Source organism: Clupea harengus, chromosome 1 (genome assembly GCF_900700415.2).
Source record: "Clupea harengus chromosome 1, Ch_v2.0.2, whole genome shotgun sequence".
NCBI lineage: Eukaryota > Metazoa > Chordata > Actinopteri > Clupeiformes > Clupeidae > Clupea > Clupea harengus.
In genome coordinates, this window is record NC_045152.1 from 9,158,978 (window position 1) to 9,184,553 (window position 25,576).

The 25,576-nt window shown below is 43.2% G+C and overlaps 1 protein-coding gene across 2 annotated transcripts; it reads right to left on the reverse strand.

Annotated features, from left to right (window-relative positions):
* Positions 1-934: 934 nt before the first annotated feature.
* On the reverse strand, positions 935-25,145 carry kcnh4a (potassium voltage-gated channel, subfamily H (eag-related), member 4a). Of its 2 annotated transcripts, none has more exons than XM_031566726.1 (18): positions 25,023-25,145; positions 24,264-24,386; positions 16,302-16,535; positions 15,860-15,991; positions 15,331-15,464; positions 13,212-13,473; positions 11,554-11,711; positions 9,854-10,061; positions 9,472-9,666; positions 8,914-9,113; positions 7,275-7,524; positions 6,811-6,913; positions 6,532-6,628; positions 6,210-6,248; positions 5,072-5,454; positions 4,594-4,679; positions 4,329-4,405; positions 935-4,231 (listed from the first exon to the last, which is right to left on the reverse strand). In XM_031566726.1, exons 2-18 carry the CDS (start codon positions 24,337-24,339, stop codon positions 3,296-3,298), a joined length of 3,570 nt encoding a protein of 1,189 aa, XP_031422586.1. In that variant the 5' UTR covers positions 24,340-24,386; positions 25,023-25,145; the 3' UTR covers positions 935-3,295. The 2 variants fall into 2 exon arrangements, with proteins under 2 accessions (XP_031422586.1, XP_031422577.1); XM_031566717.1 differs by having other exon boundaries at positions 15,331-15,467.
* Between the last annotated feature and the right edge of the window lie 431 nt (positions 25,146-25,576).

Here is a 25,576-nt window from a genome sequence, read left to right on the forward strand (position 1 = left end):
TTTCTATTTCCTTTAAGTCCTTTCTTTACTTGTTTTCAACAAGCTTGAAATAAACAGAACCCCACATATCCTACTGGGCCTTTGTTGTTGAAAAATTGTTATATGAATGCAGCATTAAATGGATCTACATAGTTTTTAGAAATACCTCAGAAATAAATTCCCTAGATAAGCTCAGTCATGTATTTTACCTGCAAAACTAGAATAGGAACAGCATGATGACCACAGTTACCTGAGATAATAAGTGAAGGTAGAGAGATGTGGAACAAATGAAATAGTAGCAGGGCTACAGTAAATGTGTTAATTAAACTGCCATATCAAGATAGTGGTTCTGAGAAATAAATCTGTCCTCGGACAACTGAGACAATGCAATTGAAAATGGTGATTTATTTTGAGATGAACCTTCTTTAGCTAATAGTGTTTGCGTGGTCATTGTGTGGAGTTACAAGAAAAGAGAGGAGAGTATAATAAAGTGTGTATAAACCTAACAACAAGCATTGGTCCCAGAACAATTTATTTTGTTTGGGATAGAGTGAACAAATAGCCAAGGCCACTTTAGTATTATGTTGTGCCCATGAAGTCCCACTGGTGAGACTCTACTACACAATGTTTTAAATGCGCCTTTCAAACTCTGAGTATATTTTTGAGACATCTAATGCGTCTTTCTCCATCATCTTTTGTATTTTCAATATTTTTGATATGTCTCTCACATCCAGAGAAACAACCTACATGATGACCTCACCATAAGTGGGGGAAAAAACCCAGCAACAATTGGACTCACTTGATTGGACTCAATTGATTCTGTTTGCTGTGGTTTCATTTATGTGGGAGATACCTTGATTCTGCAAATTCTGCCATTTTGATAATGGAGCCTACTTACCCAACATACAGTACATATCTAAAGTTACAGTTAGGAAATGACCACAGTACAAAATAGAGCCTTTAAACATTTGATAAATAAAGCCAAGCCAAGTATACAAAACATGTAATGTTTCAGAACACCATATAAGTGGTGTCTAGGGATCTTAAGACATTATTCCTTCAGTCAGGGAGCACAACACAGTACAATCACTTGGTAAAATACATACACACATATACTGTACATCTGTATGTCAAATCAATAACAGTGGAAATAACCTTAGAGATTTGATGCCTTTTGGAAAGTAGATAATTGGTTTTCTGCATGTAGCCTGTATCTACCACATCAATTCAATTCAATTCAATTAAATTCAATTCAATTCAATTTTATTTATATAGCGCCAGAACAATAAAATTGTCTCAAGGTGCTTTACAGAGCCCAGAGCCTGGACCGCCTTAGAGCAAGCACAATGGAAGCACATCAGCAGAATACAACTGATTACCACCACTCTTACTGTCTAGAAATACAAAAGCTCGGGGTGGGACATTGTCTCCTTGTATCACCTTAGAACTCATTAGTCAAACGTGATGGGTCCACTTTTGAGAAGAGTTGTATGGTCATATTTGAAACATGTAGATGACATCTCATTTGACCCCTGTATACCCCCACAATATGATGTATTTTCAAAACACAGCTTTCTGTTATTGTTAATTAGCCCAGATAAATTGAAATATATTTGTTGTGGTGGTTGACACTATGCCTGTGACAGAAAGAGATCAAGTGGAAAAACACTGAGACATCATTTTAAAGGTGCAGTCCACGATTATAATCTAATACATGTTATATTCATTGCTCCACATGGTCCTCTAGCTGCCCATTCAGTGAGAGCGCTCAAAACAACTATTCGCACACAGGCTGGAAACAAACATAATGGCTCAGACCATGCCATAAACAATTCTAGCCAATCAACACATCTCTTCAGGAGCACAGAGGAGTGGGGTGTAATTTGATTGGTTGTAAAGCTCAAATATCAATAAGTCTAGTCGACTGAAGGCGGCGTTGCGCAATGCTGACTTAATGTGATGCATGTTGGACTTAACTCAATGCTTGCTTGGTTAGAAATGTTGTCAGATTTTCACCAGTGCTGCAGAATGTCATCATGTCGTAGGTCATTAAAACCCAGAGGGAGCAGGGCGGCGACCGTTTCTGAAGTCAGGTGCTGCGGTCTCTCTCCGTCCGCTGCACAAGCTAGAACAAACCTTCATGACCCCAGAACACCGCCCTCATGGGTGTTAGAATGTGTGAATACTTTTTAAATGTAAGAAATCGCAGGATCTGATATGTGATTTCTGCAACAGTGGCACGTAAAACCTTGTATTACTCTATCATTCTATACTGTAGTGTAGCTGTAGTGTAAAAAATATGATAATATTATACTGTAGAGTAGGCTGATGATACACATGTGCCGGACTCACTCAACACTGAATTTATGTGACCTGCAATTGCTGACCTGTTGAATGTGTCCCAACAATAATTTATTAAATTAACATTATAATTAATTTAATCAGTCATCATCTTCATTTTAATAAAAATTAAAGAGGAATTTCAACTGTATCGACTGTAAACAACAATATGGAACACAATTCCGCTCTATCTCCCATTACTCACGTCAATTTGCAAACTACAACAGGAAGAAGAAACTGTCTGACTGACTGACATCCTTTCAAACTCCTCCCTGACTGAGACTGGCTGTTCACGTTGACCACCTAGTCAGTCGAAGTCCATCAAAGTCGAAAGCGTCTGCACCTAACAACCTTTTGCCATAAACGAGACTCTGCCTTTAACTGAGCAGACAGACAGAAAATATGCTCCTTTGTGATTGCAGTGGTGAGCCTTGGCAATGAACAGTTCTGTGCAGACAAACATTCTGTCCTTGAAGACCGTGATTCATCAAAGGAATTTGTTTTTGAAGTGACTCAAAGGTTTGACAGGCAATTGGCTGGCAATATTGGGTTCTAGAGAGAGGCTCGGAGACCAGAGGCTATCTTATTGTGAATACCAGCCATGGGAATATGGAAACGTGTCTTCTGTGGTTTTGCTCTCTGAATGCGAACTGAACTGAATTTAACATGTTACACATCATCATCGAGGGAGAAAAGAACGACTTTCAAACCAGCTAAGGTCTACTGGCCAACAACAAATGTCCTGTGTGTGTGTATATGTAAAAAATACTTCAGTTTAGACAACCCATGTAGTATTTCATACCATTTTTCTCAAAGAGGGAACATAGCAAATTTAGTGAACAGTCTGTTGTTAATGACAGTAGATGACATGTCAGGCCAATATTCTTTGTGGCTCTCCGAAGATCTCAAATAGTGTCATACAAACATATATTTCAGTTTCAGAATATTATTTTCATCATGGTTAAAAGCTCTGCCTTCACATTCCAGATGGTGCAGTGCTCTGTGATCTAGGTGGTTCTATTGTGGGAGAGGGCAGGGATTCATGTGTGTGGATTGGACTAGATCCCACAAGGTTGTTTTGTCTGGATCCAGCGGGGTGTCCAAGACCCAGCAACAGCTCAAGACCTGAGCCAGAACTACAAATCCCAGTGTGTATCAGAGGAGTGACAACAGTGTGGAGCTGAGATTGGCCAACCGGTGTAAGCGAGGTGCGGATGGGCGTAGGACTTCCAGAGTGTGGTCTCGAGAGGTCAGAGATCACTGGCAAACTAAGGGAGGGGTGGGACTGACTAAGGTTGCCATGGGAACACATGGGGTGTGAAGTGCTTGGGGTTACGACTGCACCTCCAAAGCCGATCTGTTGCGTCAGTCCAGAGCTGCAGAGGCTGAGACCCAGCAGGGTTGGTGCTGGCCTGGCATGTTGCTGGCCCATATAGGGAGAATTCGGTGTTGTCCTGGAGGTCTGAAAGGGGCTCTGCTGGGTTTCTGCTCCCAGCCCTGCTGCCTTGTCCCAGTCTGAGCAGCAAGAGGAGTGTGGGCAGGGAGACTGCGGGCTGTTGGGTGGGTGCTGGTTATCCGTCTCTCCCTCCTGCCCGACCAGGGACGCCCTGACCTGGGCCATGTTTCCACCACAGCCCCACATACTCCTGTGGGCTAGAGTATCCCTAGTCAAGGAATCAGGGTGAACGCAGGAACCAGCGGGCATGTTCACTTGCACCCTGGGCTGCCAGTCAGGAGCTGTGGCAGCCATGGTGCTGCTCACAGAGGGAGTGGGCACCACCTGCAGTCCAAAGGAAGGAAAGGAGGACAGGGACGAGTGGAAGTGTGGCAGTGTGACATGAGTCTTGAGAAAGTGCATCATCTCATGGAGCTCCTTGGTCAGGTTTGACACCTCCTGATTCATGTGGCACATCTGGAACACATTAAATAAATCAGGAATGAGTTCTTGTATGAGTATTTGTGTGTTCATACAGTTGACACAAGCCCTCGTGGATATATGATGGAAGTACCTCTTTGTTGAGACAGTTGATACTCTGTCGGACATCCTCAGTTTCCAGAAGCAGATTGGCGCTCACCTGGTAGGGGTCTGGGGATGGGGTGGGATTGGGATTGGGATTGGGATTGGGCCCAGAGTAGGAAAATGTGACATAATCCATCCATCAGCAAAAAGTTACAATAACCTCCGCCTGCTGTTATATGTTACATCTGCTATTACATATTACATATTATGACATAGTATGTCTATGTATATACTGTTTCTACTATCAATCTCACCTTTGACTCCTGTGTTGGTAGGGACTGCAGACTGCTCCACATTGAAGTGAAAAGCTCTCCCATTATCCTCAATGCCATCAACAACTCTGTTTGGAGTATAAAGCCAGTGGTGAACACAATAGATTCCAATAACGAAATCTAATCTATGATGATATAAAATCTACTTGAGACAGCACAGACATACTCACAGCCACAATAAATACATACAACTAAGACCTATACCAAGGGTTATAGCCACACAAAATTTTGCCGATTCAAGGGTATATTAAATTAGTGCCATAACATTTAATTCCTGCAAGTCTTTCAGCCAAATACGGCAGTTGCTACATACTGTCATCATCAGGGAGGTTAACAATGACCTATTATGTAAACAATGAAAAATCGGAACACCTATTCATGATAGGATGCCCGCAAGTCTGGACTTCTAGGGCTTTCCTTATGGAAACATTCTTGCTTTGGTTTTGGATATATATCGCACCTGGGGCTCAGGTCCAGTGGGCTCACACAGGTTAGGGACGGAATCAGCAGCTTGGCCGGCCTATAGCACGAGCTGCTGTCGGTGATGTAGGCGGGCCCGTGGTTAGGGGACAGCTCCTCTTTGGCTGGCTGTGGGGAGGGGCTTCGGCCCCGGAAGCCCTGAGTGGGCGACCGGCAGCGTCCGAGCATGTTGATATGACGTAGCTCCTCCCCTAACATGGTGGTCAGGGAGGACTGGCGGCAGGGGCTTCCCAAACTGGGATGCAGCGGCAGTCTTCCAGGGGAGGAGGAGAAACAAGCTTCCTTGTTAAGGTCTTCCTCTTCCTCAGACTTAATGATGAAGGGGAGCTTTGAGTCCCTCGACATTGATGAGTCTGCACGATCCTTTGAAAAGATAGTGGATGAGAGAAGATCATGTTGTGCTCAAGTGAAATTACAAGTTACAAGTTACAAGTCTTTTATTGTCAGATGCACAGAATAACACAGGGTCAGACTGTTATGTTTGTTGGTCAAGTGGAGGAGAGGTAAAAGAATAAGCCAACAAGTGAATAAGAGTCTGATATATTGTCTGGATTCACTGACATGTCCTTCAAAACCCAATGGCCAATATTCAGTCTTCTGTAATTGAAAGTAACACACACACACACACACACACACACACACACACACACACACACACACACACACACACACACACACACACACACACACACACACACACACCCTGAAAAGCTGTACATGTTTTCCATGACAGTGAGAGGACAGCAAATATAATACTGCACACCAGCAGGTTGACTGGAAAAACTGTGTTGATTTCTGTGGATTGCCAGAGGGGCAGGTGGCACAGCTGGTCGTGTGGTGTTGTTGTGCTCATAAATGTGTGTGTGTGACTGAGGGGTCAGTCTGAATACTAATTCCATTTCCCTCTGTTCAGATACGGACTGTTCCCAGCCCGCCTTCCCAGAATCACAGTCAGCATGTTACATAAGCTGTTATTTCTCAGTGGTTTTGATGTCGGGATGAAAGACAACGCTAGCACATTCATTTTGTGACTCCAAAGACACAAGTGTGTGTGTGTGTGTGTGTGTGTGTATGTCTGTGTGTGTTTGCCACTGCGGCTTTTTTGAGGCGGTTAGTACCTGCGAAAGTCGAGGAGAGCGAGAGAACCTCGTCATACCCTGCAAATGAAGACCAAAAACAGTAGAAGAGTTACTAGGAGGTGTGTTTGTCAGATAGTGTGTGTGTGTGTGTGTGTGCTTTGATTGAAGGGGAGAAAAATTGTCGTGACACATGTACTCTTTACAAATGATTTTGTCAAGGACCATTTTAGCTCCGCACCCTTTTTTCCCAACTCACACAGAAAAAGAAACACTCATTCAACATCAACAATCACATTACACACTAGAGCCCAGAGAGTCGTGACTGCCCCAGCCCACCTCAAGAGCACTCAGTGTGGTTTACCTCTCTCAGGTTGTATGTCAGGTTATGGTGGATATCTGCAGTGAAGCTATGGTTGTACTCTGGATACAGCTCCAGAACCTCCTGCAGAGCTCGAATGCTGATAATAATAATAATGCATTTTATTTGTAGCGCACTCTTCATTCAAAAGAATCTCAGAGTGCCACAGAGCCAGTACATAGTAAAAACATAGTTAAAACAAGCTATAATAATAATAATAATAATAATAAAAAATAATAATAATAGCATAATAGAAAACAGTGAATGATCAGAAACACAGACCTGATGTACTGCAGGTCACAGTAGGTGAGTGCCTTCACGTCGGCGTTGGCCTTAATCACCTGATCCTGCCCCGGGATGTCAGCGCCGATCAAGTCTCCCTTACCTGGACGTGAGAGAGCATACTGAGTGCCTCATCACATGTCAGTTCAGTCGTGCTCATCAGGACAAATTCACTATGAGTTCACTGCGTTGAAGAAAGAGCCTTCAGGGTATATCAGGAGATTCAGAGCCCCTTGTGGGTTACGTCCTAAAATACTGACCTCGAATATGGTTAGAATTTCATGTTCACAATCACTCTCTTCAGCGCAATGAATGTGTCCTCGGACTGACTACCGTGATTGTTGTAGACTATCTCCCTTAGTGAAACTTGCAGGGGCCCCTATTCGAAACAACTACCTGGTTTGAATCTCATTTTGCGACACCTCTGCTTGTAGACTTCATCATGTAACAACCAAACCACTGACCTAATATGGCGAGCACCATGCCATCTTTCAGGACCTCGAGCGACCCTGAGCAGACGTAGTGCTGGGCGTTGAGCGCGTCTCCGTGGCGAATGAGATACTCTCCGGGGGCACAGAAAGAGGTCTTGATGTGGAGGGAGAGGGAGCGCAAGCACCCCCTGCTTGCCGAGGAGAAGAGCGGCAGCTGCAGGATGTCCTTGTTCAGGTTCATGGCGATGTCTGCGCGCAGCTCGTCTGGGAAGTCGTGCAGCAACTGCAGGAACCGATCAAAAAAGCCCTTATAATTGAGAGGGGTAAGTGAGAACAAGTGAACAGGCTCCTAAAATCGTGCGGAACTAGTGAGATCGACTCCAGTGGGTTTCGTTAATCATGAAAGAGCCGGGGGAACCAATCAAAAGCCTAAATTATTTATTAGTAATATAAATGGTATACTAAAACAAGATATTAAGAACACAATGGTATGGTGGCAAAGCTGATCGAATCTTTGAGAAACCAAGGCAAAGAACAGAAGCTGCAATGCTGATGTCAAAGTAATGCCAAAAATCAGGTCATTACTTCTTTACTTCACTGAAGTAGTGTAATTTTTCCCAAAAAGAAAATCGGACTCATAATTTCACAAGAGTGCGCATCTAACATCTTCAGTCCATTGCACTGATCTAATGGAAAACGTTCTCGAATGATCTGGTGCTGTGAACACAAATGTCAACCCAAAAAAATAACTGAGTGCCAACAAGTTATTAGGGGGTGTTAAATTCAGAGAGTTCCCGTGAACAGTCTGTTGAGTGTGTATTCAAGTCTGCATGTTTGTGTGCGTGTGTGTGTGTGTGTGTGTGTGTGTGTGTGTGTGTGTGTGTGTGTGTGTGTGTGTGTGTGTGTGTGTGTGTGTATGATCGTGACTGTATGTTTAGTCTTTTTGTCATTGAATAAATCTAACTGGTGATAAATGGGGGTGTGGGTGATGGATTCTGCCCTCTGCGGTTTCCCTGTCGCAGAGCCACTAATTAGCTGCAGCTCTTTTTACAAGGCCAAACGGGCCATCATCGTCACAAACAAAAGCTTTGTTCACTCTTAACAGGGAGATATAGATGTCTACACGACTCCCTTCAGCAAGAGCAAGGCCAGTGATCACGCCCACAGAATACTTTTTGGCTCTGCATGTTTGTCTGCGTGCCCCATTTCTGCTCGAAGAACTTTTTGAGTTTTTAATATTCTTTACTCTATGTACACTGCAGTGTGATATGGATGTATAGAGCCATGTGAGTCCTGCATAGTGCCTAGTTCATTTAAGGCCATGCCATTGTTCAGATTACAGTTCCAGAGTTCAGATGATTATAGGGATATGCTGAGATGTTACCAATTGCAGTCTCAGAGTGTGATGAGAGTGCCTATTAACATTGTATACAGAGTGTTGATATTGTCAAGAAATAGCTTTTTGTTTTTGCAGAAACCAGCCGCTGTTTGCAGCTCGGTACAAGTGTGACACGTATTGATTGTTCCAACATGCCTCCCCACCTCGACATGTACCAAGTAGCTATCAGACGTTTGTCAGCACCGAGTCGTTATCCCCAAAATAGGCAGTCGTGGTTGTTTCCACGCAAGGGTAAAAGATCCAATGGATCGTTACGGGAGGCTCTTTTTATACCTCGTTTGCATTGATGCCGTTGTTGACGGACCAGGTGGCCTGGAAGTACTCCAGCATGCGCTGCTTGAGCTGCTGGGGCAGCCGGTGCACCCGGATGAAGTCCTTCAGGTCCTTCATGCGCGTGTGGTACTGCGAGCGCCGAGAGTACATGCGCTGGATGATGGCCGTCACGTTCCCAAACACCACTGCGTGCATCAGAGCTGTGTGGGTGAGAGAGAGAGAGAGAGAGAGAGCAAGAGAGAGAGAGAGAGAGAGAGAGAGAAAAAACAGACGAGGAGGTAGTGATTCTTATTATAGTGTCTTATCTCATGGTTCAAATTCAGATGGTGTTTATAAAGTTCATACAAGTCTCGACAGGCTCGATTTTGTGGTGACAAGGGCCAATTATAGCTACTGCAATTCCCCAGTCCTGTGAGTGTTCATGTGTGTGTGAGCTGGTGTGTGTCTGTGTTCCACTCTGGTCAGCACAGCATGTGTATGAGTGCACACATTTGTGTGTGTATGTGTGTGTGTGTGTGTATGTGTGTGTGTGTGTGTTTGAGTGTGTGTTCGACTCACCCCCAATCAGCATGGTACAAATGGAGAAAATCTTCTCGGCGTCTGTGTTGGCACACACGTTGCCGAAGCCCACGCTGGTCAGACTGCTCAGAGTGAAGTAGAGCGAGGTGATGTAGGCACTCTGCAGCGACGGACCCCCCGCAGTTCCGTTAGTGTACGGCGTCTCCAAGCGCTTCCCCAGTTCCTGCAACCAGCCTGCAACCAACACAAACAAAATGGGAATAAATGTGTATCTATTTATACATATCATTTTCTGTATGAATGACTCAGGCTGAAACTGTTGCAATGAAGAGTACTTCACCCACCCACCCACACACACACACACACACACACACACACACACACACGCATGCAGAGGCACATTAAAGACACTTGTTCGTACCTATATCCCAGGTAAGTAGGTCATTGCTTTCGAGCTGCTTGTAGCCAATGACGTACCACACACATGCTAGCCAGTGGGCCAGCAGAGCAAAGACTGACATGAGTAACGTCAGCACCACAGAGCTGTACTGGGAGTAGCGGTCCAGTTTCTGCAGCAGTCGCAGCAGCCGCAGCAGCCGCACTGTCTTCAGTAGATGAACCAGAGATGTCTGCAACATACACACAAAAGGATATTTAATATTATTTTACAACAAAAAAACAATCGCAAACAATCCCAGTAACCCCTTCAAAAGTTGAATTTTTCATATGGAAAAACCAGTGAGTGTAGTATTGGCATAAAGTACTCCGTAAAGAAAGAGAGAAACAAACACTTGCAAACAGTAGAGAGAGACACACACAAAATGTCTGATTAAACCTATTAACAAAAGCCCAACCTCAGATGTGACCACGTGAACTGACATGCATGCACAGAACATACATATACAGAGAGAGAAAGATGGACAGAGAGAGAGTGAAAGGGAGAGAGAGAGAGATAGAGTGAGATAGTGCATACAGTTTTTCTGACAAAATACTTGTTATTCTACAGTGCCTCTTTACAGTGAATATAAATGATGTTTTCAGAGACATAAGTGGACTTAAGAGCCTGTGGCTAGTCTGGGTTCCTCCATTCAACAGCATTACCTCACGGAATGGCTCCCTATCAGAGACCACTCATACACATATCCACTGCACAGACAGAAAGAAAGAAAGAGGTCGGCAGAGAACAGCCAGAGAGTGCGTGCGTGAGAGGACACTTAAGGATGAGAGAAAGAGTAAACAAGTGCAAGATAGTAATTGGATCTCAATGCATCATTAATTGGATCTCAATGCATCATTAATTGGATCTCAATGTGTCCTCAGCGATAATAAGATAGCGTTAGCTCATGGTTGTGAAAAAACATGTTCTCTTAGCTTGGGGTTAGCTTTTCCTAAATATCAGAGAATCACAACAGCCAGCCTTTATTGAGTAAACTGAGATTTATAGATTGGTGCCGTGCAAAGATTCATTTTTAACTGGGAGGCATTAATATTGAGTTTAAACGGTTCTCCTATCATCTGACTACATTGGGTACAGGGTGTGTGCTTTTTGCCCAGCTTTTTAGTTGATCTTCAGTTTTCGCTGTTATGTTGATATGCATGGCAGAGTTAAAAAAAAAATACTAGAGATATTTTTCCACACCATTAAGAAAAAATTATTTTATTTTTAAAGTCAGGGGGCACAGTAACTGAAGTGGGGAGCACTGCCCTCTCCTGCGTTTGATCTTTGCAAACAGGAATGATTAATGTGTTCATTTGCATTCAGAGGGGGGCAAGTGGGATCCAATCACAACTGGTCACTCAAGATGCATGTGGAGGTGTGAACTGACATATTTAGAGCTTGTGATGGGATCACCCAAGACGCACGTTAATGCCAGATGTGAACCAGGCCAGAGAGATCAAATGAAAAAGCCACAACAGATCTCTACTCGTTCCTTTGAAAACAATTGACCAGGAACCCTTCGGCATGGTAACAGAAATGATGGATAATGGTGTTTTGTGCAGTCCAGGGCGAAAAAACTTACCTCTTCTATCTTTCTTTCTCTCTCTCATACACACACATCCCACACAAACCAACACACAAACACACACATCATGTAGACACTATGAACACAACAAACTTACAACAGTGATGTTCAGTGCATACAGCAGGTCAAAGGGCAGGGAAGCAATGACGTCCAGGATGAACCAGGTGGCTAAGTAGTGCAGGCAGATGGACCGGGCGTCGTACACCACCTGACCAGACTCACTCACATATGTGGTGCGGAAGTTCAGCACAATGTCTGTGGAGGAAGGGAAACAACTCATTCATTTTGACAGTGGACTCAAAGGGTCATTATACTGACTAAATAAACAGCCCCACAGCACATATTGAACTTAACTGACATAATGAACAGCTAAACTGACGGCTTAAGTTGTTATCCCTCACATTGAGTGTTTGTTCAGAGATACATAGGCCTGGGTACTCAATAAATCAAGAAGGGGTTATTGGTCCATCTCTCATGGGAATACCCCAACCAATAACCTGGACTAATGTTTAGGAAATTAGGAAAGGAAGATTCCACAGTTAATGGCATGTATAGTCCAGCATAATTTAAGGCATGAGTGATTCAGATCATCAAATCAAATCAAATCAAACTTTACTTTATTCACACGGCGCATTTCATACCAGGAGGTACAATGCACCTCATAGAAGAAAAAATGGGGGGGGGGGACAAACACTTGTATGAGATTCATACAGACATGCATTATCCATGTATCATTATGACTTCACAACTATTTTTCTATCTGAAATATCTTATATAAAGACTTGGGCTAATAGTGACACGTTTCATCTATGTTATTAATTATATAAAAGCCCATCTATCATTGATCTTTATATCAGTAGGACGTGTCGGCCATTTCAGAGTCTCTTCTTACTCCTACTAGCTCACTGTCTTCCACATCTTTATACTAAATCCATGGCTTACCAGGACAAAAAGAGTAGGATGAACCATTCAGTATAGCACAATGTATGGGCCTAGGCCTATATGGTTTATCAATTATACATCACCATCATATACATGTTTCATTCTTTTTCTTAAACTTTGGGGTTAATTTTGCTGGAGCGCTTTCATGGGGGTTTCAGTTCCTCTGACAGACGGCGGGACTGCTAAGTTTAAATTGTGTCGGTGCGATTGGCACCTCCAGAACTGTGAGCAAGTGGCATCTCTCACATGTAGGTCACACATTTAACAAGCTACGAACTGAGGAAGGAAATAGGGAGACTGGAGAGGATGAGATCCCAGTGGATCCTTTTATTCTTGAAACTAACATGAGGCTTTCTACCATATCAGAGGTGCGGTCCGCTTTGACTTTTGGTCTAATTCAGTGAATTGCTCCTCACCGTCCTCTAGCTGTCCCACAGTCCTGGCTGTAAATTGGGATCAGTGGCTTTTTAAAAAAAAAACATGTGCCCTTTCAAATCCAACTGAGAAGTATAGGGACAGAATCAATGAATGCGTTCCTCCAGCCTCTTCCTGAACCATCTACACCCTAAAGTGACTCCACTGTGAGGATTTCCTGGTAATTGGAGTAATGACCAGGAACCTACCCTTGACACATGGCCAATCGAAACACTGGCATTTCTAAGGTTTTGTGAGGAATCAATGGAGGAACTGGTCAGAGGGAACAATTATTTGGTTTAGTTTAGTCTTCACTACTGCTCTGTAAATTGGGATCAGTGGCTTTCTTTCTCTCGCTGTTCACCTTCTCTCTCACCACCCACACTAACACACAATTACCTAGAATGAAGAGCATCTCCACGGCAATGTCGCTGACTATGGTGCTGCGGGAGGTGGATTCACAGTCGTCGTTGCCATGGTCACTGTCTTCAGGGGTGGAGAAGCAGACGTTGTAGGGTACAGTCACGGCGACGTAGAAGGTAGCGAACAGGATCAGCCAATCCCACAATGCCTTGCTCAGGCTGTAGTGCAACAGGATAAAACGGGACTTTTGTACGGAAGCCACCTTGTACTCTGGGAGGGAAGGCCCACGGAACACATTCTAGAAAGGATTCATGGATAAGATGGAAAAACGAGAGAGAAAGAAGTGAGATTTTTAAAAATCACATGGTATACATATGGACAATGTCACTAAATCACGCCACCCATATGTGTGCATGACTTGGTTGAACCATACTTGGTTGTGGTTCAGCAATCAGTGACCACTCACACTCACTCACTCTCTCACTCTCTCACTCTCTCACTCTCTCACACTCTTACTCACTCACTCACTCACTCACTCACTCACACACTCACTCACTCACTCACTTACTCATCCACTCTCTCACACTCTTACTCACTCACTCACTCACACTCACTCACTTACTCATCCACTCTCTCACACTCTTACTCACTCACTCACTCACTCACTCACTCACTCACTCACTCACTCACTCACTCACTCAGTCGCACTTACTTCCTCACTCACACACAATCACTCACTCACTCACACACTCACTCATTCACACTAATACTCACTCACTCACTCACTCACTCACACACTCACTCATTCACACTCTTACTCACTCACTCACTCACTCACACACTCACTCACTCACTTACTCACACTCACTCACTCACTCACTCACACACTCACACATTTACTCAGATCACTCACACTCACTCACTCACTCACTCACACTTGTTCGCTCGCTCGCTCACTCTCTCACTCACTCACACTCTTACTCACTCACACTCACACTCACCCACTCACTCACACTCACTCACACTCACTCACCCACTCACTCACACTCACTCACTCACTCACTCACATTCACTCACTCAGCCACTCACTCACTCACCCACTCACCCACTCACTCACACTCACTCACCCACTCACCCACTCACCCACTCACTCACTCACACTCACTCACCCACTCACCCACTCACCCACTCACTCACACTCACTCACCCACTCACCCATTCACCCATTCACTCACACTCACTCACCCACTCACCCACTCACCCACCCACTCACACTCACTCACCCATTCACCCACTCACTCACCCATTCACCCATTCACCCATTCACTCACCCACTCATTTACTACTCTTCTAGTTTGTTCCCCTCCCCCTTCACACAGACATCATGTCTCATGTTAATGCACTCCCACCTAGCAGGAGGAACAATTAGTGTTGCCACACCAAAAATGAGGGAGGATGTGTTACCAGGTAACTGACACATGCAGCAACACCTTTGCAAGATAAGTGCAAATAAGCTGTCTTAAAACAGCCCCTGCAGCTTATGTCACCATTGGCAACCGGTTCCTCGCCGTGTTGACAACCACCGCAAGTCTAGAGGGAAGAAAGTAGACTAAAATACAATCAGAGCGGCATAGACGTCTTACTGCAGATATCATCTTCTGTAGGTATCGTCTCTCTGAAGCTCATTCATTCTAAAAGGTTGGGCCAATTTAAAAGGCACCATAGAAGAGCCCCTGTTAACAGCTTTAAAACATCTGCCCTTTCAAATCCCACTGAGAAGAATAGGGGCAGAATCAATGAATGCGTTCCTCCAGCCTCTTCCTGAACCATCTACACCCTAAAGTGAGTCACTGAGAGGATTTCCTGGAAATTGGAGCATACCAGGAACCTACTCTTGATACATGGGCATCAAACACTGGCATTTCTGAGGTGTTGTGAGGAATCAATGGAGGAACTGGTGAGAGGGAACAGTTGGATCATGTATGACTCCGGCCAGCTGGCGACTCCTGCGCGATCCCTGCAAGACGTTTCAATACCCCGGCCAGACACTGCACTAAACACGCTCTTTTACATATCTTAGGCAAATTCAGAGCTCGAACTCGTGTAATTACAGTTGAGGGCCTGTTCCTTCCTAAAGGAGCATGCGATAACTCACATTGGTTAGCTTGTCTTTGTCCCTGCTGGTGAACTGACTGGTGAGTTGGTACAGAACGGTCCTCCCGCGCTCACGTGCCCGGCTGAGAGGGGAGCTGGCGGCCTTCATGCTCTGACACTCGTCCTCGGATAAACCTGCTGGGCAAAACAAAACATACCAAGGTGAACACTAATCCAACGCAATTATTTTCTCTGGAAAAACCTAAAGTTTAACAGAGAAAGACAAGTGCCGTGAAGGCTTAGGTAGACTTAGACTTCATTAGGCAGGAATTATGATAGCAAGAGTGTGCTTTTAAAGTGCAACAAAACTAAAACCTTTTCAATTGCATCATTAGACAGACCTCTTTATTTTGAAAAACAGAGACTATAGTCTTTACAAATCTCAAATGTATTAATACTGACATTTCTGTACAGCCTACCTGCAAGATTATCTCATACAACAGAATGTGGAGCAGGAGGAGACGCATGATGGCTCTCAGCACTTGTGTGTGGGTTAGAGTTTGGGAGTGGAGTAGTGTGTACCTCCTTACCGTCTTTATGGCTACTGTGGTGACTCTTGCCATACGAGTCACTGATGTCTTTGAAAGAGAACAGGAAGAGGACCACATCTCCTTTCTCATTCTTTATCGGCACTATGTCCAAGAGACACCAGAATGGGCTTGCTGATGGGACAGGCAGATAAAAAAAGGACTTTTAGGATATGCTCTAAATGTCAAACACACTTACCCACTCACTTCTTAACAACCTCAAAATAACAAGCCCTTCATTCAAAGTAGCGCACGAACTAAGAAAGTAAGACCATCACCCACATATTATACCACAAGGGGGATCAGCTTTAATTTGGACGGCTGCTCTCCTAAGACCAACACACATATGGAAATGTCTGGCACTGTGCACAATGACTAAGCTTAATGAGGGTTCTAATATTAGGTTCTTGGTGTCCATCAGGGCCCATCCTTGCCGCGTTCTTACCGTTCTTTCTGTAGAGGCGGACCTCCGTCTGGTACTCTCTCTGGCCCTCCAGGATCTTCTCCAGCTGCTGGGTGACACGCTCGCTGGTGTCCGGCCCGTACAGGAAGTGACACTTGCACGTCTTCTGCATGACCTCCGTCCGCCCAAAGCCGGTGAGCTCGCAGAAGCCGTCGGAGCAGTACACTATGGGGTATCCACGGCAACCCTGAGCATTTCCCAACAGGAAGTTGCTGTCTGGAAGCCCCAGTGGAAAAATGAATAAACAAAACAAATAAAGAAATACATTGATACAAGAAGAAAACTTTCCAGTGAGAAGATATGTAAAAATAAGTATTTCTCCATACTTCTTCTTAATTGTAACCTTTGTGTCAGCTGAAGAAATGTTTGCCAAATAAATGATTTCAACAGTCAAACTGTCTGCCAGTATTTATGATGTTGAATGTGGATGTGAATTATGATGATGCATTTATGAGGTTGAATGTGGATGTGAATTACGATGATGCATTTATGATGTTGAATGTGGTGGCTGTCATTTCCTTTTACAACAAACAAATAACAAACAACAAAGCATTGTACAGCAGTTTATGAATAAAATAAATAAGTGCTGTCAGTAGAACTGAACATGAATGATGGAGATAATTTCCAAACACTGTTCATGACTTAAGAATAAATGAATCAAGTGCCTTGTATTAATATATTCCTTGTATGAATCATGTGCTTTTCTGTGTGCGTGTGTAACTTAGATTATTAGGTGCCACTTAGTCTGCATATGTACAAGAGCATGTTTAGACCAGAGGTGATAAGAAGGGTCGAACTGTGCTTCTTCCGACCTTGCAAAACTTCCATCCTTGCCTCGGACGTCAGAAATCCACCACGTGGTTATCCCTGCTGAACACTAAACTTCTGTCTATATAAACCTTGTGCGATGTGTTTATCATTGCTTCACTTTCAGCCTTGTGCTGGGAGTGAGCCCGATTGCAATTGTTGTTTGTCTAATAAATGTCCTTATATGCAGCTCCGGAGTCCTGAGGTAACTAGGGTGAATTTTCACCTATCAATGAGGCTCTTGAAAAAAATATGCTAGAACTGTGCAAACGCTGCCATCGATTGCTCGGCTGATAGCAGCAGGCTGAATTGACGTTATGGTATTGCTGGTTGTCAGTAAACAATGTGTGTGGTTCACCTTGTGCTTCACACCTGTGCTAATTACTTTCCAGCCTGACCTTAATGAAGAATGGGAATACACGGAACACAAGTTCAAAGGTCAGTATTACTTTCATTTTTAATCTGTCTCTTTCTTTTCCTTTTCAGGTAACATTCCATCTTCCCTCCTCCTTATCATTTTTTTTCAATCTGTGCCTTCTTCACTTGTCCTTCCTACACCTTCACTGCTAGTCTCTATTTCTCTATGTCTGCTCTTGTATATTTCAGTCTCCCCCTCCCTCTGCCCTTCCTCTGTCTATATGGACAACAGCCACAGAAGGCTCATAATGGCAATGCATATGCTGAGTGGGTGTACCTGACACTGCACCTCTCTCTCTCTCTCTTTCTCTCTCTCTCTCTCTCTCTTTCTGTTTCAATCTCTTTCTCTCTCTGATAAGAAATCTCGTGGACGTTGAAATGAGTAGGAGGACAACACATGGATGAGTAAGGTGACCATTTTCTGCATTACCTTGTGACACTTTCTCCTCTTCAGTGAGCTGCTCAAACCAAAGGGAAAAAAAGATGGTGCTTTCCCCTGTCTCCATCACCTAGTAGCACTGACAGAATTTAGAGCATCCTTCATGTTGCCTGCCAGTATCTATAGATTTTAAAAGGCAGCTTTGCAGAACAATTGCATGGTTTTTGCCATTATATAGTATGACAGGATGACTTTTACATTGTTTCACAATCCCTTACATGAAGTCGTGGTACTTCCCATTACCTTAAAACTCTGGCGTTTTGTCATGCTGTCCATCTTATTTTCCTGAAACAGTTTTCGGTGTTAAAATATTTCAAGTACTGATAATAAAAGATGGCCATGTATGAGTCACTCATGAATCAGTAACCTCGCAGTTTTCAGAATTATTCGGACATTTCAAGAGAGCGTGTTTGCCCAACCGTCCATCCCTGTGCGTGTCCTCAAACATCCTCTAAAGCTTTACCAAGAGGTGCTTGTGCTCTTTTGTATTTCAAATTTAAAGAAGGCTGATGGATTTATTGACAAACTTTGAATTGATATTTCTCTTACTAAGGCTTTGCTTTATGGGTAAAATTTTACACTGGGTTTCAACAAATGTGCTCAGTATCCTTCTAAGAGAAGTGAAGTGCTTGGTTTGCTTGGACATTTGTCTTCTGAAATACAAAATATCTCATTCAGTATAAATGTAGTGTTTTAGGATGCATCACTGCGAAAACCAGTTTCAGTGTTACCATGACAACTCACACTGACCATTTTGAGGGGGCTCCAAAGAGGTGATAGCTAGATAACGGCAGATCTTCTTAAACCAGTGTATGAACCAGTATGTGTGTGCAACCAGTTTTTATGTCTGAATCTATGTGTACAGTGCCTTGCATAAGTATTCACCCCCTTGGATGTTTTACCCTTTTATTGCTTTTATAAATCAATCATGGTCAATATAAGTTGGCTTTTTTGACAAAAAAATTACAAAAAAGCCCTCTTTCATGTCAAAGTGAAAACAGATTTCTACACAGTAATGTCAATTAAATAAAAATGTGTAATGTAAAATAAGTGATTGCATAAGTATTCACCCCCTTTAAAGTGACTGACCTAATTCAACAGAGGTCCAGCCAATTGGTGCTAGTAGTCTCACAATTAGTGAAATGGGGATCAGTGTGCAGTGAATGTGTCTCAAGTGATTGTAGTATAACGACACCTGTGTCTGGAAGGTCCATTCACTGGTCAGTATTCAGTAATCAGTATTCCTGGCTACCGTTACACCATGAAGACAAAAGAACACTCCGAGCAACTCAGAGAAAAGGTTATTGAAAAGTATAAGTCAGGGGAAGGATACAAAAAAATGTCCAAGGCACTAAACATCCCCTGAAATTTTGTTAAATCCATCATCAAGAAATGGAAAGAATATGGCACATCTGTAAATCTGCCAAGAGCAGGCTGTCCTCACAAACTGAGTGACCGTGCAAGAAGGAGACTAGTGAGAAAGTCCACCAAGACACCTATGACTACTCTGAAGGAGTTACAAGCTTACAGAGTTACAGCAGCTGAGATGGGAGAGACTCTGCATACAACAACTGTTGCCCGGGTTCTTCACCAATCAAAGCTTTATGGAAGACAGCCACTGTTAAGTGTTAAATCTTTATAATGTCCATAACAGAATTACATTGTTTTTTAATAGTAGTTTATAAAAGTAAGTAAAGTAATGTATTAGCCAGCATAGAACCTTGTGTGCGGTTAGATGTGGTTCCATGTGCTCTGTGGAATACACATCAGCATTTGTATGAAGTGTTTTGTCTGTATACTGTCTGCGTGTGTTTGTATGTCTGTTTGTATGTGTGTGTGTTTGTCTGTGTATCTATGCATGTGTCAGAATGCGTGTTCAAAACATCGCAACCGAAGTTTAAGGTGCACTTTACCAGCCTCTGGCTGCCTAGCCTAAATAAACCTAACCCATTTTGGGGGGTGTGGATACGCTTGCTGACAGTCTGTTTTCACAGCCTATCACTCTGCTCTCCTCCAGCTCCTTCAGACCCCTCATCTTCAGGAGCAGCATGAATAAAAGACGAGCTGTCAAGGAAGTGCTCACACGGAGATACACACCCAAATATTCACACAGAAAGACATATGCACACAACGCATACTAATACACACATCGTAAGCATTAGCGCAGTGTGCCAACACGAGGACATGTGCCTATTCACTCGGCCGTATTTTCATTTGTAGTGCGTCTTTTATGTTACTAAACAGAGACCCATTAGACATTCACTCACACAGTGTAGCTCTCTCCATTCAGTGAGTAGAGCCTTAATGTATCCCAGGTCTCGACAAGCTCAATGGAGAACAATATAATATGAGGGGGGGGGGGGGGGGGGGGGGGGAGAGAGTGACACCCTAATGACTGGGTAGGGTCGGTAGGGTGAGAAAGGGCCCCAGATGGGGAGCAGCCCTGTGTCTGTCGCTCTCCAGATCTCCAGTGCTTTGCTGAGAGAGGCCTGTGAGATGAGTCCATTGTTCAGAGGGGCAAAGGCTTAGATTCTCTTTCCACAAAATGGCAACCCTGCTCGACCTCATAACAAACAACAGGATGTTCTGAAGAAGTCCTTCTTCATACTGTCAAATCAGAAATAGCGAGCCCTTTGAGCGATGCAAAATGTACCTCAAAGTGTACACCAATCAGGTGACGCTTAAAACATATAATTTTTTTTACCTCAGAACATTATTTGCATTTCATGTTTCTGTTGGTGTTTCACTGACTTTTTGGAAGATTTTCAGTTTCCCTGCTTCACTCACAGACTCACTGCCACGCCCCTTTCCCAGCCTGTTCATTTTCCCATTCTGTTTCACTCAGCTCCAATTAGCCCTGATCACCTGCCTATTAGGCCACACCCTGCCACCAACCTTATTAGCCACACCTGTGCCCACAGCCCCTTCCTTTCACTCAAAGACACTGAGAACCTGAATGCTGCTGCATGTGCTTCTCCTGTGTGAGATATTTGAGCCATGTAAGTGAATTGTTTGTTACCCTCACCTTGTTGCCTTAACTGTGAATGCTCCTGAGTTTTTATATGCTCATGTGTTGCCTGTGTAGGCTGACCTTATGTTGTGCTTAATGATGTTCAGTTACAGCTATTATATTATATGTGGCACATGGAATGATTTGTTGACTTATGTAGTGTAGCTTGAGTGCATTTTGAATGCTGTGGCATCGTTTGTATTATGGCATTATTTGGAGCTGATTGTATTTAATTTCTCCTTTCCTCCTAGAAAACACACACACACACACACACACACACACACACACACGCGCATCCATACAGTCCTACTTATATCCTCACTGGAAATTTCAATAAATTACTCTTGTGAACTGTGAATCCTGACTGGACAGCGTGTTCTCACCGACACCCCCATTTGGTCTCAAGCCAGCCACCCTAAACTCCTCTTCACTGTCTGTCTCTCACTCTGTGTGTGTGTGTGTGTGTGTGTGTGTGTGTGTGTGTGTGTGTGTGTGTGTGTGTGTGTGTGTGTGTGTGTGTGTGTGTGTGTGTGTGTGTGTGTGTGTGTGTGTGTGTGTGTGTGTGTCAGATTGCACCTAGATGGCTGAGACTCTGAATCCGAGAGACTCTGATGGGTTCAACAGCATCTGCTAAGGATCTCACTAAGCCACTTAATACCATAGTGAAAGAAGTGCAAGAAATACATATAAAGTGCAATCACTATGTGTCGCCAAGCTGACAGCTGTGCACACTATGATTAGAAAAAGGCAAATGAAGTGGCATGATGTTCAACAGCAGTGTTGCCATGGTAACGTGGTTAAAAAGTAGGCTACTGAGAAAAGTTAAAACATCAGAAAGATAGAAAAAAGGGACAATAAAAAAAAGCTGATGGGGGGGGGGGAAATAAAAAATTCTGTGAATCAGTGTTTGAATAATTCTGCATGGCAACAAACAATTCGAGCAGTGAGGCTTAACACAACCGTTAAATTGATTGGTTTTTCCCAAAGGTTGATTATAAAATATGTCTTTACGTGAATGGTTTGGAAAGGAGATAGCCACAGGCTAATATGAATACAAGAACAATATGCCAATACATCCATCCAATCCTAATCTTCTGAAGACATAGCTGTCCAAAAACGTCCCCATAAATAGAATGTCCATCCTGTCTCTTAACGGAGACAATGTGTGAGTGAATAGGAAAGGACAGACATGGGCAGTGGAGATGACACCTTGATCCTTGTTTTTCATACTGCATCTCCCATCCAGCCTATACACTCCACTGCTCTTGCAGAGGTTACTGAATAACGAAAATGTATGTGTGAGTGTGAACATATCATTTTAATATATTTTATTATATCATACAGCTATCTGATGATATAATAATCTCCAAAAACAATGGTGACACCTAACATGTGGTGCATGTAATGGCTGCATATATTAGATCAAGTTGGCATTTCAGTGATTTCTTTTTGCATTTTTGTATAATAGAGAGAGAGAGAAGATTTGAAGGATGGCTAGAGAGAGAGAGACAAAAAAAGGTGAGCACATGTAAGCACACACAGACCTATGCTGTATATGAACACACTCGTTTGTCAACTGAATGAATAGCACAAAAGCCCTGATCAGCCCAACACAGCTCTTATTGTCACAGAATATTTTTTTTATTTATAAAAAATATTTAAATGTGACAATATAAATAGCCTACAAACACTGAGCCTTTCCTTCCAACTTCCCCCGCTCGTCTTGCAAATGCAAGCAAAGTAATTTCCGTTGCTAGGCAACCTAAACTAAAGATACCATTCCAAAAGTCTCTAGTTCAGGCCTGACTCGGCCCTGCCCCACTCCAGGACCGAACTCAGGCGGTTTGGGCCATGGCCCCACGGTCCAGCCTCAGAGATGGACCTGCCTCCATAGATGATGGCCAGATTGTTCAAAGCCCTACCTCTCATGTGCCACTGACATCAACCGCAGACATGCAGTACAGTGCTGAAACATCATGTTTATGTACCGTCACACACAAATGAGTGGAGACATCTTGGCCATTGCAATATGAATGACTGAACACACGGACTGAATCTCCATCAACACACAACGCTAATAGGAGCAAAGGGCAGCGCTAAAACTCATGGAGCATGAAAAGAGTAACGTGAACCTCACACATGCGATTACTACCCACAGGTCTGTGCTAAATGAGATGACACAAAGCACTTTTCAAATGAGACAAAGCGCTGGTCTCTTTCACTCGGTTGCTGAGCAAATGAACAACAGCCAGTCATGTACAGCTTCAGGCTGGTGGGTAGTGAGCAGGTAAATTGGATGCTAGTGAGCTTCAATCATGTACAGATAAAATGATACATTCATGGTGTAGAACCTATATATAAAGAGGTGCAAAAATGTAATTATTATAAAGTGCAATAATAAAATATAATTGTTTTGGAAAAAAAGTCACAAAATCCAAATTAAAAGCATAATGAAATATAATTGTTTTGGAAAAATCACGAAATCATAAAAGCATCTAATAACCATTTGCTCCCATCTCCACAGCTCTTCCAAGATACTACACGTGATAGCAATATAATAATAATTGCGCTTACTATTCAAGCGAGACAGATGATGCCTTTAGAAGCTATATTCCATAGCAGACTAAAGGGTGATTTGAAGATGGTTAATGGCAGGTAATATTTACCAGGACCTTTCCTATATTTAGCTTACTACCCAGTCAATACAACACCCAGCTGCGCTTTCCAGGGGCAAAATGGAAATCCAGTAATTGACAGCAATCACTCTGCAATCAAATCAGCTCTTGTCATTAACGTTTTTTTTTGTTTCTTTTTTACCTGACAGCAGTTGGCTTTAACGTTATTTTCTTTGATTGGAATTGAAATTTTATGTGAAGAACAGAGTTTTTCTTCTGAAATGACTAATAGGTAAATCCATTTGGCCTACTTACAATATGTACTAAAAAAATTGATTACATTCATTAGAATATTCAAAGGCTGTATAACCCATCTTTTTTACATATCCATCCTATCCATTAAAAATAAGAACTGAAAATGAAATGATTTACTTGATGGTTTGAGGACTGTCATCTATGCTGCTCATGATTGGAAGTCAAGCATTATGTTCTTATGTTTTAATTCTATCCTGATTCACAGGGGCTGTTCAAAAATGTCTGACAATATTGAGAAAATGTATTTTCAGTTATTTTAGTGGCAAAACGGTTTCCTTATACTATTAATAATTAACAATAACAATAATAACATAGGTTACTCAATCTGTCCATGTACTCACGGGTGCCGTCGAAGTGCTTAGCGATGGCATCCAGGAAGGTGTTCTGCGGGGCAAGAAGCCCCTTCATGACTGGCATCTTTTTGTGAGTTACACTCCTCCACAGCACAGTTCAGCACTTCATTGCTGAGAGAGAGGGAATGGGTTTGCAATGAACTCAATGGAAAGACAGCATCGTGTTAAAGAGTCTACATTACAGTAGTGTGGTTCTTTGCTCCTCCACAGCTTCTAAAAGGAATTGCACTGAACATAGCACTGAGCAGTTAATGCCAGCGTGATATAGCACGATATCTATTATATCAGACTGCACAAGGAGCCCTCACACTGTGCAGCACAGGGCAGCAAACTCCACCATGTGTATCAGGGGGAATGGCACAACTCAAAATGGCATTTTGGGGGGTAAACCACAGCACAGGACCCAGGCAGGGCTCAGGGCGCAGAGACTGGCGCAGAGACTGGCACGTAGACTGGCACGTACACTGGTACATTGAGAAGACCACTCAAGAGTTTCAAACGCGCATGCCTTTCAATAAAGCAAAGCACTAAATCAGTACTTTACATCTCAGAGCTCTTGCTTTTGGAGTTCTGTTAGAATCACTGCCATCCAATATAATAAGGGATGTGTTTTTAAAGCAACAAAGAGATATATAACATACATACATACAGGACAAATCCACCTAATGTACTGAAACTTTAATCATAAGTGTGAGCCATATTTCACTTTGCTGGACTCATCTAAGAATTAAAAAACAATATCTTTACCTGGCAATGAGTTTGTCCTTCTTATTCCTGTCCACAGGAGCTGTCTGGCTCCCACACCCTGTGATGACTCCCGTACCCCGTGGGCTTCACTACAGATGGAGATGTATCGACTGTCAAACAGACTTCACGAATGAGCAGCTGTTGCTGTGGACAGTGTAAGACCTCTACTCTTCAGTCACGCGCATCTCCACTTCAGATTAGTTGAGTTTCGCACCTCTCCTTTTCTCTCCGCTCAATTCCTCCGCTGGTGCTTGTGAGTGAAGGTCTGTGGTCTTCCCACAGCAAGCTCAACTTCAGAAAAGACTTATTCGCTCCCAAGAAGCTGTTGAATATTCATTTAAAATGTGTACGAACCCTTTTCTCTTTATCCTTAAGTCCTTTCTTTCACCAGCTTTTATTCTTGCATTTGCAGTCATCCTTTCTCAAGACCAGGTGCATGTCTCACAGTATCTTCTACCTCTTACGCTTCTTAATGGTGAAAGAACAAATCAATGCCCTTTGTCTTTATGGATCTTTTGTTGTTTAACGCTGCCTACTTCCCCTGCTCTCAGTTT

What these genes read in the sequence shown, in the direction of transcription:
- kcnh4a (XM_031566717.1), bottom strand. Translation starts at nt 24,339, where the DNA reads ATGCCAGTCATGAAGGGGCTTCTTGCCCCGCAGAACACCTTCCTGGAT. An exon ending in CCACTGGACCTGAGCCCCAG is followed by an intron (nt 4,680 to 5,071) that starts GTGCGATATATA and finishes TACTCCAAACAG; the next exon opens with AGTTGTTGATGGCATTGAGG. An exon ending in TACCAACACAGGAGTCAAAG is followed by an intron (nt 4,406 to 4,593) that starts GTGAGATTGATA and finishes CCCCATCCCCAG; the next exon opens with ACCCCTACCAGGTGAGCGCC.